This window comes from Octopus bimaculoides, chromosome 13 (assembly GCF_046866305.1).
Source record: "Octopus bimaculoides isolate indiv1 chromosome 13, ASM4686630v1, whole genome shotgun sequence".
NCBI classification, from domain to species: Eukaryota; Metazoa; Mollusca; class Cephalopoda; order Octopoda; family Octopodidae; genus Octopus; species Octopus bimaculoides.
In genome coordinates, this window is record NC_142940.1 from 55,849,761 (window position 1) to 55,864,794 (window position 15,034).

The window sequence follows — 15,034 nt, forward strand, 5'->3', positions numbered from 1 at the left end:
ATGTGATCTCACAGACTGTTTGTGGTCACATTACATTTCAAAAGCAAAATCCTGCCATCTTGAAAGGTCACATATTAGACCAACAAAAGATGCCTGTAAGCATTTGATCAGGTCCTAAATTTTTGCAGTAAAACATGAAATCTATTAACTAAAAAAAAAAAAAAGCTGAAAATAAATGAGATATACAAAAGTTTAAAAAATTTTTGTTTTTTCTGTCTTTTGGTCCTAAAAGCTACTTCTTTACTAAAAATGGCTTATTTCACTAAAAATGGAAAATAGGTGTTTGTGATCTCACACTGTTACAGATTACATACGTACATAAAGACATACACCTATATTTGTGTGTAATAAGACTAAAATGGCTGATAGCAGAAAACGCATCCAGATATAAAACAATAGCTCAAAGTGTCCAATGCAATTCATGCCAACATGGAAATACAGACATAAAAACATTATTACATGGACAAATGTACCACCATGCATTTTAGGAGGAAAAAACCCAGTTTCTACTTACTCCCGCCACAACACTAATCTCAAAAAGTCTTCTTGTAAATGTGACCTGGGCATTATTGTCGAGAACGATTTTGCTAAAATTGCCAAGAAGGCTGAGGGTGTCTTGGCAACACTCACCAAGTCCTTTGTGAGCCGCTCTCTGGCTATCTATCTGAGGCTTTATATAGCTATGGTGTGGCCTCACCTGGAATTTGCAGCACCGGTCTGGAACCCCTATCTTGCCCAGGATATTAATCGTCTGGAAACCGTTCAGCGACGTGCAACCAAGAGAATACCCTCCGTCAGGCATTTGCCATATTCTGAACGCCTTACTTCTCTAAGCATGGATACATTGAAACTCCGACGTCTGGCAACTGACTTGGTAGACACCCATAAAATTATTAACCATCTTACTAACAATAACTCTGAGCACCTTTTCAAACTCCACCTGTCTAACACCTGTGGACATGTTTACAAAGTCAGAAAACAGCACAGCTCCCATGACTTTCGGAAACCCTTTTTCACGCTAAGAGTTGCTCAAGTATGGAACAAACTGCCAGCATCAGTTGTTAGTTGTCGGAGCTCTGCATCCTTCAAAACTTCCATGCTTCCTGAGATTCACCAACACTACACCTGATTTTCTCCCCTCCATACACACGCAAGCATGTATCTGACTCATACACTGTTCACTTTCCACACATTTGTACATTATTGCATATGCTTTATACGCACCTTTGACAAGTTGTAGTGCACCTGAGCACTGCATACAATAATTTCATCATTATTATTATAGTCACACCTGCACATAAATATTATAAGTGTACATGGGGGGGTGAGGAGGGGGTATAACATACATTACATATAATGAACAGTAACATCAATTTTTGAGGTTTGCGTGACCAATTGTTTAAGTAGAAAACCTCATCATCAAATTAGCAAGCAAAGTGACTGAGTACTCCACAGATACATGTACTCTTACTGTGAGTGCAACAGCCTAACCACTAGGTCACGTGCCTTTGTCAGATAGCAGGCTGAAACTTCAAAATCACTGCCATCCCTAAAAGTTTAATAAATATGTACTCTACTAAAAGTAGAGAGTAATTTTTCAGTTTAATGTAAATTGTTTTTATAACTTAACACATAAACTCACACACACATATATATACACACACACACACACACAAGCATTATATTAGTTGTATATAATTTTCCATGACACACCCAATATTCATTAACTCAATAAAACATGTTAGGAAATAGCATTCATAACAAATATAAAGTGAGGGAGGGAAGTTAATTCTTTGTTAGTCTTAATTTCAGAACTGGTAACATAGCACTCCTTAGGGACTTGGAAGAAATATTCGCTACATACATCATACATACAAAAATACATGTATATGCACACATACCTACACATGTGTATAAGCATACAACTATATACTCTATGTCTACTTACATGCCTCCTTTTATCGAAAGTTTCATAGTAGAGTTTATGAAATTCTTCACCAGCAGTGCAGGCTTGGTCAATTTTGGTTTTCAGTTCCTGTAAAGTTAAAACAAAACATTAGAAATGTTAATTTTCACATAAAACATTTGACAACTTTCCCATCATTTTGTTATTGATATTTTCTACACTCCAAAATTATTTCGAAAATAATCAAGAATTGATGAGAGATGTATCATAAAATCGCTGGCTGTTGGAATAGTATGGTCTAACATAAAATTAGGTATGAACTTAATAGATGCAGGTGGGTGCACATGGCTTAGTGGTTAACGTGTTGGACTCACAACTGTCAGATTGTGGTTTCGATTCCAGGACCAGGTGATGCACTGTGTTCTTGAACAAAACACTTTATTTCAAGCTGCCAACATATTTCTGTTGAGACACACTAACTTGGTTTCAATCAATTTTGTAAAATAATGAAGAATTTGATTAAAATAACTTAACCACTATTAAAATGGTGTTTGGCAATTTTAGCAATTAACATAAAATTTTAATGGGATGTTTTAATTTAGATCACTTTAACCCTTTAGTATTCAAGTCCAACCCATACTAGCATGGAAAGCGGACGTTAAACGATGATGATGATGATGATTCTCTCAAGTGTAATGCTCATTAATTCACATTGTTTTGAATTAATCATGCATTATCTTGTAGCTTTGAGATTTTGATGAGGTAACCGTTAATTTTTGAAATGATATTGTAGGGTTGCTATGAGAGGCCAGACCGGCCAGTTTGAACATAAAACAGGTAAAATATTTTGGCCGGATGTGGCCAGTTTAAATGCTAAATGGTTAAACAGGAAGCCTGCGTGTTAGAACCAGTGGCAGGTTGACATAGAAAGGGTTAAACATACTTATCATAAAGTCGGGCACTTGTACAAGGAGAGAACCTATTTATGACCAAATAGCCTTGGTCAGTTGGTAAGTTTATGATATGGAGTTAGTCAATGAAACATTTAGAAACATATCAAATATGACACCATTCTTCAGTCTGATTGGAGATGGAAACTGTTACCAGTCAAGGTAACAGATTTCAGTATCCATTTCACAGCCTTCTTTCTATATTCTCACTACAACCACCTTCAACACTAATAATTAAGTCATAAGCTTTCTCTAACTTGCTGCAAGCCATTTGAGCAACAGCTCACGGCTGTAAATCTATTTAATCTTATTAGTCAACTTCTTTTAATTAGGAGAAAGAGAGACTTGATAGTATCAAGTAATGGAGTGAATAACATCAGCCACTGCTTCAACAGAACTCACACTATCACTAAACACTATTATTAACTACCTAATGTCACTACAGTTATGACTTCAAAGAAAGTAAATTGCTGCTACTCAGGGTCAGAGGCCAAGAGTAAATTATCAAAAACTATTTGATTCTCTTCTCTTTCCTTTAGTGTTTCATATCTTTTTTTTTTTTTTTTTGGTCAAATTCAGACACTAGCATATTGTTGCTAGTATATAGTATATTGTAGCATATTGTTTTATATCTTCTTTTTTTTTTTTTTTTTTGTCAAATTCAGACACTAGCATATTGTTGAAACATGTATTTGAGTTTTTTTTTTTTTTTCCAACTGGATGTATAAGTTGGAAGAACCTGTTTGACAGCCAGACACACTGAAGCAATCAATGTTATATGCTTAGCCAAGGTATAAAATATGTAATACTGTTGAATACGGTTGTCGTAATATGGTTTGAATTTATAAGCATGCAGTCAGCAAATTTTGCATCAAATAACTATTTTCTTGGCAGGATTCATGAGTTAGAAAGCACAGAGAACAAGACATTGAGAGATAGCTCATTATTCTAAGTTCATTTTTCCAGAGTACAACAAAATATATTACAAGCTATTGACTATATTCTCTCTTTGACTAATATCAATACTTTTAAGATAATTGAGCTGGCGTGGTTGTGTGGTAAGAAGCTTGCTTCCCAACCACATGATTTAGGGTTCAGTCCCACTGCGTGGCACCTTAGACAAGTGTTTTCTACCATAGCCTCAGGTTGACCAAAGCCTTGTGAATGGATTTGGTAGACAGAAACTGAAAGAAGCCCATAGTATATTATATATATATATATCATTGGCGGCGGCCATTGTCCATGTTGGCATGGGTTGGACGGTTTGACCAGAGCTGGCAAGCTGAAGAGTTGTACCAGACTCCAGTCTGATTTGGCATGGTTTCTTCAGCCGGATGTCCTTCCTAATGCCAACCACTCCGAAAGTGTAATAAGTGGTATATGTGTGTGTGATTGTCCCCAACTACCACCTGACAGCTGGTGTTGGTGTGTTTATGTCTCTGTAACTTAGCAGCTCAGCAAAAGAGACCAATAGAATAAGGACCAGGATTTATGAAAAAATAAAAAGTGAGGTTGATTCATTTGACTAAAATTCTTCGAGGCAGTGTCCCGACTGAAACAAGTAAAAGATATATTTTATTAATCTCTGTAGAATACAAAAAAGAAACACCGAACAAGTCCTGTGACCTGATTTCAATCTCAAACCAGGATGATTTCACTTTACTTACAACTGTGGTTTCAAGGAAAGCTGAAAATCAAAACATCATATTATTCATTCACTTCTAGACTAAGTGAAAGACCATGCATGTTCTGTCAGCTGGATACCATCATCATATCTATGTCCATTTTCCATGCTTGCATGGGTCAGATGGAATTTGTTGAGGCAGATTTTCTATGACCAGACGAAATACCACTAGGCATTTCGCCCGGCGTGCTAACGTTTCTGCCAGCTCGCCGCCTTCAGTTTCTTCCTGTCAAATCCACACACAAGGCTTTGGTCAACCCAGAGTTATAGAAGTCACTTGCCTAAGATGTCATACTGTGGGACCATGTGGTTGGGAAGCAAACTTCTTGCCACACCAATGCTAAAGTAGTTCAAATTTCTGTAGAGCATGGCCTGTAGGTATAGACAGGATATAGGTGTAGGATGGTTGTGTGGTTAAAAAGTTCACTTCACAGCCACGTGATTTCAGGTTCAATCCCACTGTGCAGCACCATGGGCATATGTCTTGTACTAGCCCCAGGTTGACCAAAGCCTTGTGAGTAGATTTGCAAAATAGAAACTGAGTTTGTGTCTCCTTATCTTGACATCAGGTGATAGTTGCAAACAAGCATCACTCTCATACAAATAGCATTGTTTGTTTCAAATCGTTCATGGAAACATCTCTTAAATGATCTGATTTGAGAACAAGTGAGAGCTTTTGACAAGGTCATCCAGCTGTAGAAAATCTGCCTCGTGAATTTTGTCTGCTCATGTAAAAATGGAAAAGTGAACATGATGATGGAAACAAGAACAGAGATAAATTGCAAAGAGAAAGATGACTGAGTAAAGTGTCCAATGTGTGTTCTGGAAGCTGAATGATGCAAGGAGGAAAGATGGATTCAGTTTCAACAGGAATGGTACACAAGTTTCTATTTTAGAGAAGCAAAACTGTTGCAGTAATGACAGAAGAGACAATGTTTAACTCTCTGATCAAGGATGTTCCAAACATGACTATCCTATCTTAGTCTTAAGCATTAGAAAATTTCAAGTTTGGCAATGTTATATATCTTTGTGTGTGTGTGTGTGTGTGTGTGTGGTCACTACAAAAAAATTAGAGCTTGTGAGAACTAGCACTAGAAATCAACATAAGAAATGTTTTCAGTTCAAATTCAAATGATGGCTTTGTCTTTCTCGAGTCAATATAATAATTATCAGTTGTTGTTTAGGGCCAGGTCATTTTTGATTGAGCAGACCTATGCTCAAAGGCGACTACATTATCCTTTTTAAGTCTGTATGGTAAGATTTGGTAGCAATTACTAACAGGTAAAGTGACCATAAAGAGATAATTACTTGTTGGCCTGAATACACAAAATATTAGTTATGTACAGAGGTGCTTGTTTGAGAATTGCAAAATCAATTCTATATCTATAAACATCTTGTCATTGAAGCTGGCAACAATTCACTAAGTCAATATCATTTTACACTATTGTAACTCATTACTGAAGTTACTTAATATTTAAGAGGTTTTTTCATTATGAAATTATAAATTACTTACTTCATATATATACACGTGTGTGTTTTCAACAGTTTCATGTGAATTTCTACTGCACCTTGCGGTGCAGTAGAAATTCGCAGTGGCCAAAATGATAAATATTTGCAATGCAGTTGTGGGCAATTTTACCTTCCGTGAGAATACCGGTAACATATAGCATCAATCTAATCGACAACACCATCCTCTCCAAACAAATGTGGAATTCTGAAAAGTATCCTCACGCTATTTAGTTACATCCCTTTATATTCTAACTTTAGATACTATCGACGTCGACTTCCAGGATCGATAAAACAAATACCAGCTAAAAATACTAGGGTTCAAGCTAAGCAGCCAATATCCCAAAATCTGTGGTGTTATGTCTTGGTGGGTGACAGAAATTCAATACCAGATACGCCGCATTAGGCTGTCTCTTTACCTTGTGTGTTCAAACCTCGTCGGGATCGATAAAGTAAATGTACTGGGTCGATTAAATCAACTATATTCATACTCCTCCGTTAAATATTTGTGAACCCATATTTCAATGACCTATTGTTGCTGTTGTTGTTTTAAACTTAGCAAAAAAAAAATGCAGTAGTTAAAATATTTCTTATTTATATCATAAATAACCATATTACCATAAGTCTCTATGTAGATGATCCATATCGTCAAAAGTTAAAACAAAACAAAAATTCGATTACAGAAAGAAAAAAGACATCTTTGCAAACTATAATATGAACAAATCAGTCTTTAAATCCTACTAAAATAAACATCCTCTTTCATTCCTCCGAAGACAAACAAATAGCTTCTATATGGTTGCTGCGAATAACTATACTACCAGTCCAGTCAGTAACATCAAGTTTTTGACATCAAACTGAAACCAACCACGAATAAGTTATTGTTATTAATATAAAGAGACTATCGTAATATGAAAAGTATTATAGCGAACTTATATAATGGAATTTCATCATTTACAGTCATACACTTGATTATGGACATAAACAAGACAGACTTTTGAAATACATTGTTATTTACTAATCGTTAATTTCAAGGCGACTGTAAAGTGTTGCTTGTCCGTTCGCGTGTCTATTCGTTCGCTGGCATAGTTTGAATTCCCGCTGTTAAAATACAGTCGCAACAAAATAAGACAAACATGTAAACATATTGCAAATATATATCAGTTTAAAAGCTGAAGTAATGAAACATAAAATCTAAACAAAAACACAGTGTTTCATTTTCAGTCAAGTAAGTTTGACTGTTATTTCATCGAGAAATCCTACAAAAAAATGATAAGTAAACAACGATTGGGGGAAAAGTTGATAGTTTATAAAAAGCAAAGGCTATATTCCAAGATTGGGATGAAACAAAATAGATTTCGACCTATTTTTGGCCGAGAATTTTAGATGTTGAAATTGTCTCACCTCTCCAGCTGACCCGAGCGCCATATTGTATGTAGCATGACACCGGAAGTAGAATGATGACTCACGACTCACTTCCGGTGTATACCTAATGACCGAAAATTCTCGTTTTTTATTGTTTTAATTGTTTTGTGAGGAGAAAAAAATAAATACCTGTAGAGATGTAAAATCATGTTTTAGCTTAGTTGTTTCTTTAATTTTTATTGTAAATCTGGGAGAGTTGTTGTTCGCAGTGATAACGGGCAGCCTGTATCTTGACACTGTGTCATTAGGTATGACATTGCAACTAGTCATTGACTGTTATCCAGTCTTAGAACCAAAGACAAATAACTTTCAAATGGTCAGGTCACCTATCTATAAATAAGTATCATACGGGGGTGCTATTTACCACATGTTTTTCTCCATTAAGAAACTAAGTTACGAACTATATGGTAGACACAGAATTCGCGCATATATGTATGGTCGATCAAACTGCTAGATACAGCAGACAAATCTTTTTTAACTCACACCACACTGTCTTAAAGGAGAAAGTACACCTTACTTAAATTAATCTAAGCTATATCTAACAATAAAAGATGGGATGAGGCTACATACGTACGTACAAGATAGTCACTGGAATAGTAAATCAAATAATTCTGGAAGGTGTCATTCCCAATGACTGGGGCTGCAGTACCATTGTAAACTATAACAATGGCAAGGGAGATGGACAAGAGAGGGGGTGGGGTTAGAGTGACACCAAATTGTGAAAATTACAAAAAGGGCTATTGTAAAACTGACTAGAGAATGTTTTAGTGTGGATGAGAGGCAATTTAGTTTTGTCCCAGGAAGAGGCACTAGTTGCCATATTCCATGTATTACAAGAGCAATACATGATTAGAAATAATCTCCTATATCTAACATTCATAAATCTGAAGAAAATCTTTGATAGGGTTCCTCACACTGATGTGGTGGTCACCAGTGGCTCAGCAACACAATTTGCTAAGGGGGTGCAAACCCAGGTCCTAATTTTTTTATGAGAAATGTGGATTTTTTTCCATTAAAACAAATGTAAGTATAATAATAATTTTTATTATTATAAGGGTCAACTGAAATGTTCAGTCTGAGCAAAACACTCTCATGGAATGTGACCAAATGAAGTCCGTTTTTTAACATAGTTCCTCTTACTGTCCACACACTTCCATCAGTAGTTGCAGTGCTTGGATCACACTGGTGAAGAAGCTATTCTGTTGGTCACAAATGGTCATCAGCTGCAGATAAGGCGTTATCATCACAGTGATACTGGAGCCCAGCTGAATGTTTTTTTATGTTGGGAAACAGATGATAACCAGATGGAACCAAATCATTAATATAGGAAGGGTGATCAACCAGTTCAAAGCCAGTCATGCACAGCAGCCATTGAAACCAAGGACTTGTGTGCTGAAGCATTGTCCTAATGAAACAAGACCCCATTCATCAGTTTTTCTGGGTGTTTGGTCTTGATAGCCTTTCATAACTGCCTTAGCAAGTTGGCATTGAAATTTTCCATTGATGGTGCAATCATTTTGAAGATAGTCAATAAACACAATATTTTTTGCATTAAAGTATAGTATATGTAATAATGTGAAGTATATTTTGCATATTAAAATGTTTAATTTTGGAAATGTATCAAGCAGAGCTAACGTAAGCAGTAAAAATACAAATTGCAAGTATTTCAAAATGTGGGACACTACGTGACAAAAACTAACAAAAAAAAGAAGGAAATAGTGGTGCTTGTGTTTCAAAGGTACAATGAGAAGGCTCAGGAGAAAGATAGAGAGATGGGGTCGAAGGGAAGGAAGATAGAAGGAAAGGAAAGAATGAAAAGTGAAAGTGTAAACTGGGGATCTGAAATGAGTACTAGGCAGGAGATTGGTCCCTGTGCTGGTGGCACGTAAAAAAAGCACCTACTACACTCTCAGAGTGGTTGGCGTTAGGAAGGGCATCCAGCTGTAGAAACACTGCCAGATCAGACTGGAGCCTGGTGCAGCCTCCTGGCTTCCCAGACCCCAGTTGAACCATTCAACCCATGCCAGCATGGAAAACGGACATTAAACGATGATGTCTTACCTATGCACTGGTCATGTAGAAAAAGGATGAGTGATAAAACATTGGATTGTTTTCTGGTACCAAAAAAGTGAAGAAAGAGAATAGAGAAGGTTAGGGAAGAGCAAATAGGAAGAAAGAGAGAGTGCGGAAAAATAAGGGAATAAAGATAGACAGTAGGTAGTTGACAGAGATGGAAGGCAGTAAAGAGAGAAAGGCATCAAATAGGTAGAGAGGTAGATAGAGGGGAGAGGAGAAGGACAGAGAAATAGATAGAAAAGAGAGAAAATCTTGCACCAAATATTGAACACTGTGTAGGGTACCACTGAGTGGGAACAGAAGTGGGTGTGTGACATTACGTTGAGTAACAACCATAAAATGTTGCACAGAAAGTCAACACACACACATATATATAATGATGAAGGAAATTGTTGTATACAATGCTCAGGTGCACTACAACTAAAAAGAAAAAAAAATGGCTATCAGGTGTACTGTTGGCGGATTTCAGGACGCATGGAAGTTTTGAAGGATATAGTGTCTCAACAGCTAACAACTGATACGGGTGGTTTATTCCATGCTTCAGCAATTCTGAGCATGAAAAAGTGTTTCTGAAAGTCATGGGTGCTGTGTTACTTTTTGATTTTACAAGCATGTCCGCAAGTGTTTGTCATATGGAATTCAAAAAGGTGCCTGTGGAAATATGGTGGATAATCTTGTGGGTGTCAATCAAGTCAGTTGCCAGACGCCTGAGCTTCAATGTATCCCTGCCCAGAGAAGCAAGACGTTCAGATTCAAAGTATGGTAGATGTATTCGCTTTATTGCACATTTCTGAACAGCTTCCAGGAGATTTATATGCTGAGCAAGATAGGGGTTCCAGACTGGTGATGCAAATTCCAAATGTGGACATACCATTGTTATATACAAGTTTAAATAGATAGCTGGAGAGTGGCTGACAAAGATCTTACAAAGTGATGCTAGCACCCACTCAGCCTTTTTGACAATCTTAGAGATGTGGTTTGTCCAATGCAGATCGTTGTTTACAATAATGCCCAGATTACATCCACTAGAAGACTTCTTGAGATTGGTGTTGCTGAGGGAGTATGTAAAGGCTGAATTTTTCCTCCCATTTGACAGCCAGCCTTTACGTCCCTATGACTTAGTGGTTCAGCAAACGAGGCGGTTAGAATAAGTACAAGGCTTTAAAAAAAGTATCGGGATCGATTTGTTCGATAAAACCTTCAAGGTGTAAACGATAAAAGATGTGTGTATTTGTGTGTGAGTGTGTGTGTAGAAGCGTAGTACACATCTGTGCAATGAGTGTGGAGATAAAATCTGACATAACTATTCTGGTGAGCAACAAATACTTGTAGTCATCAGTTACCTCCCTTTTATTGTCAGGCTGATCTATCAAAGAATTTTTCTTTTTTTACCTCGACTGAAATGCTACGAAGAACTTATATTGAAAATGGGAGGATGCTTAGGTGTTCATCAATTTTGCCACCTGTTCTAGACATATTTGCATGTTGTAAATAAAACTTAAAGATAAATGTGCTCCAGCATGGCCGCAGTCAAATGACTGAAACAAGTAAAAGAGTAAATTTGAATTCTGAAAAATACGATAGAGTAATATTTTGTAATTATAGTTAACAGTCTCGTTACTGAATGCTAGGTTTTCAGAATCATTTTTTATTATATCTAATACCATATACGTAGATATCGTTTTCGATATATTTTTTGTCATAGGTAAGGGTGCTTCTACCTGATCGTAGACCTTTATTACATGGATAGAGCATTAAGGTCCCCCACCACCATCACCACCATTTCTGTCGGAATCTGATGACTATTTTGTGAGTGAGTGGTAGTAAATGTATAATTCAGTAAGGTTAATAAATAAACCTATGAACACAATCCATCTCATCTTAGTTAATAGATCAGTTTCTAGTAAATCGATGTACATTGCCTTCTACATGTAAAGTAATTCCCTAAAGGAATTGAGCTTCTGGACATCTTGAAATGATCACGTAGTATGGAGAGCACTAAGTAGGTGGCAGTTCTGGTGAGGAAGAAGTATCTCAGGGAAAATGGTCACTTTCCTATTACTGCCAGTTAATTTGGGATTTTAGTTTATTTACCAAAGGATTAGTAAACTATTATATTCGTGAGACGGGTTGAATAGTTGATCGTCAAACTTTCGGTATAACTATAAACTACTTCATGGAGAAGAAAAAAGACAAAGAATTGGGTGATTGTTTCCTTCTGTGAAAGAATTTTGATACCCAAAACATTTAATTTTTTACATTTTTGCCAACCATTTCCTTATTTCTTTATTGTCCACAAAGGGCTAAACATAGAGGGGACAAACAAGGACAGACAAAGGGATTAAGTCGATTACATTGACCCCAGTGCGTAACTGGTACTTAATTTATCGACCCCAAAAGGATGAAAGGCAAAGTCGACCTCGGCAGAATTTGAACTCAGAATGTAACGGCAGACGAAATACTGCTAAGCATTTCGCCTGGCGGGGTAACATTTCTGCCAGCTCACCAACCATTTCCATGTCATTTACCGGTAAAATTTTTACAGGTACTTTCCTCCATGAACTTGTGAGCTGTTCTGAAAATCTGCAGATCAACTATTACACCCGTCTCACAAGTGTAATAGTTTATATAGTAATCTTTTAGTACATTAAAATAATTGGCTGTCGATAATAAAAAAGTTGCAAAAAATGTTTTGGCTATAGCCTAGTCACCCGTATTACGAACCAGGTGATACACGAAGGAGTCATACCCAATGACTGGTGTAGCAGCATCATAGTCAACTGCTACAAAGGTAAAGGTGACGCTTTAGATACAAATAATTACAGAGGCATCAAGCTGTTAGATCAGGTTATGAAAGTTACAGAGAGGGTCATAGCCCAACTAATTAGGGAGCGAATCAATTTAGATGAGATGCAGTTTGGGTTCGTGCCAGGTAAAAGCACTACTGATGCCTTATTTCTAGTGAGACAGTTGCAGGAGAAATACCTAGCTAAGGATAAACCTCTGTACCTGGCTTTCGTTGACATGGAGAAAGCCTTTGACAGGGTCCCCCGATCCCTTATCTGGTGGTCAATGAGGAAACTTGGGATAGAAGAATGGTTAGTGAGAGCCGTGCGAGCCATGTACAGAGATGCTGCCAGTAAGGTGAGGGTTGGAAATGAGTACAGCAATGAATTCCGGGTAGAGGTAGGGGTCCACCAAGGTTCCGTCCTCAGCCCCCTCTTATTTACCATAGTCCTCCAGGCAATCACAGAGGAGTTCAAGACAGGTTGCCCCTGGGAGCTCCTCTATGCTGATGACCTTGCCCTAATTGCGGAGTCACTATCAGAACTAGAGGAGAAGTTTCAGGTGTGGAAGCAAGGTCTAGAATTGAAGGGCCTTAGAGTCAACCTAGCTAAAACCAAAATCCTAATAAGTAGGAAGGTAGATAAAACACAAACCCCTTCAGGTAGATGGCCCTGCTCAGTATGTAGAAAAGGAGTAGGTAGTAACTCTATAAGATGTACCCGGTGCAAGCTATGGACACATAAGAGGTGCAGCAACATCAAAGGCAGGTTAACTAGCAAGTTAGTTTTTGTTTGTGGCAGATGTTCAGGTGCAATAAAGACTGCAAACAAACAGGAAACAACTTCTATCTCATTCCAGGGTGAAAAACTAGAGGTAGTCGATAGCTTCCGCTATCTGGGCGACCAAGTTAGTAGTGGGGGTGGGTGCGCTGAAAGTGTAGCTGCTAGAATAAGAATAGCCTGGGCAAAGTTTAGAGAGCTCTTACCCCTGCTGGCGACAAAGGGACTCTCACTCAGAGTAAAAGGCAGACTGTATGACGCATGCGTACGAACAACCATGCTACATGGCAGTGAAACATGGGCTGTAACTGCTGAGGACATACGTAATCTCGCAAGGAATGGAGCCAGTATGCTCCGTTGGATGTGTAATGTCAATGTGAATACCCGTCAGAGTGTAAGTATCTTGAGAGAAAAGCTGAACATTAGAAGCATCAGTTGTGGCGTGCAAGAGAGACGATTGCGCTGGTATGGACATGTGGTGAGAATGGAGGAGGATAGCTGCGTGAAAAAGTGCCACACCCTAACAGTTGAGGGAACCCGTGGAAGAGGTAGGCCCAGGAAGACCTGGGCTGAGGTGGTGAGGCAAGACCTTCGTACATTGGGCCTCACCGAGGCGATGACTACTGACCGAGACCTTTGGAAATGGGCTGTGCGTGAGAAGACCCGGCATGCCAAGTAAGATCGTTGCCAGTGCCCCTGGACTGGTTCTTGTGCGGGTGGCACATGAGATGCACCATTTTGAGCATGGCCGTTGCCAGTACCGCCTGACTGGCTCCTGTAGGATTTTCGAGCGAGATCGTTGCCAGTGCCCCTGGACTGGCTTGTGCGGGTGGCACATAAAAGACACCATTTCGAGCGTGGCCGTTTTCGTGCGGGTGACACGTAAAAGCACCCACTACACTCTCTGAGTGGTTGGCGTCAGGAAGGGCATCCAGCTGTAGAAACTCTGCCAAATCAGACTGGAGCCTGGTGTTGCCATCCGGTTTCACCAGTCCTCAGTCAAATCGTCCAACCCATGCTAGCATGGAAAGCGGACGTTAAACGATGATGATGATGATGATGTAATATAAGGTGGTGAGAAGCTTGAATACATCAGATCTTCTGTCATAATTTTATTCACATCCAGATTGCTTTTGAGGGATATTAAATCAACCCTAGCATTTGTCTGGTACATACTTCCTTTTATCAACTCCAGAAGGAAGAAAAGCAGAATTGATTTCGGAACAGTTTGAACCCAGAATGGTAAGTGTTGCAACATTATACTGCCGGACATTTTGTACAATGTTCAAACAATTCTGCAATCCATTACTTTAAGTTAGATTTAGATAGAAGTGACATATTACTTGCTAGCTCCGAGAAGCAGATGTCATTATTATGGTTGTGATGGTAGTATATCCATATATAAGGAAATAAATTGTATACTGTGATGTGTTGGTGTGTGAATCGTTGCCAGACAACTGAATCATCGTCATTGTCATCCTTTTAACGTCTCCATTTCCATGCTACTATAGGTCGAACAGTGTTTATTGATTCTCTACAGCCAGATGCAAACTAACTTTGTCTTGAATTAACTTTGGATAAAACAATTTCAACTGAATTGATAAATGGTTCATCACTTTGAGGCTACAGCAATTGATCTTTGTTCCTCTCTCCATACATTACATTTGTCTTTGTAGTAGGATGTACTGAGGATGACACATTCCTATATTATTTGATTAGCTAACATACCTTCAACATCATCATCATTTAACATGTTTTCTATGCTGGCATGAGTTGGACGGTTTCATAGGAGCTGGCCAAGGCCGAGGACTGTACCTGGTTCCATAGTCTGTCTTCAGCTTGGTTTGTACAGTTAGATGCCCTTCTGAATGTCAACTACTTTACAGAGTGTACTGGGTGCTTTTTATATGGCACCATGACCAGT

At 38.2% G+C, this 15,034-nt stretch overlaps 2 protein-coding genes across 2 annotated transcripts in view; both read right to left on the reverse strand.

Moving 5' to 3' along the window:
• Positions 1 to 7,491, reverse strand: part of LOC106881556 (NTF2-related export protein 2) — a 42,317-nt gene extending 34,826 nt beyond the window's left edge. Inside the window, exons 1-2 of the mRNA XM_014931997.3 lie at positions 7,448 to 7,491; positions 1,949 to 2,035 (exon numbers count right to left, since the gene is read on the reverse strand). Of these exons, the coding sequence (XP_014787483.1) occupies positions 1,949 to 2,035; positions 7,448 to 7,471 (111 nt within the window). The 5' untranslated portion in view covers positions 7,472 to 7,491. The remainder of the gene's footprint in view (positions 1 to 1,948; positions 2,036 to 7,447) is intronic.
• Positions 1 to 7,491, reverse strand: part of LOC149132918 (uncharacterized) — an 18,374-nt gene extending 10,883 nt beyond the window's left edge. The window contains exons 1-2 of the mRNA XM_014931996.3: positions 7,448 to 7,491; positions 1,949 to 2,035 (exon numbers count right to left, since the gene is read on the reverse strand). The gene's annotated coding sequence lies outside the window, so the exon portion shown is untranslated. The remainder of the gene's footprint in view (positions 1 to 1,948; positions 2,036 to 7,447) is intronic.
• Positions 7,492 to 15,034: the final 7,543 nt, after the last annotated feature.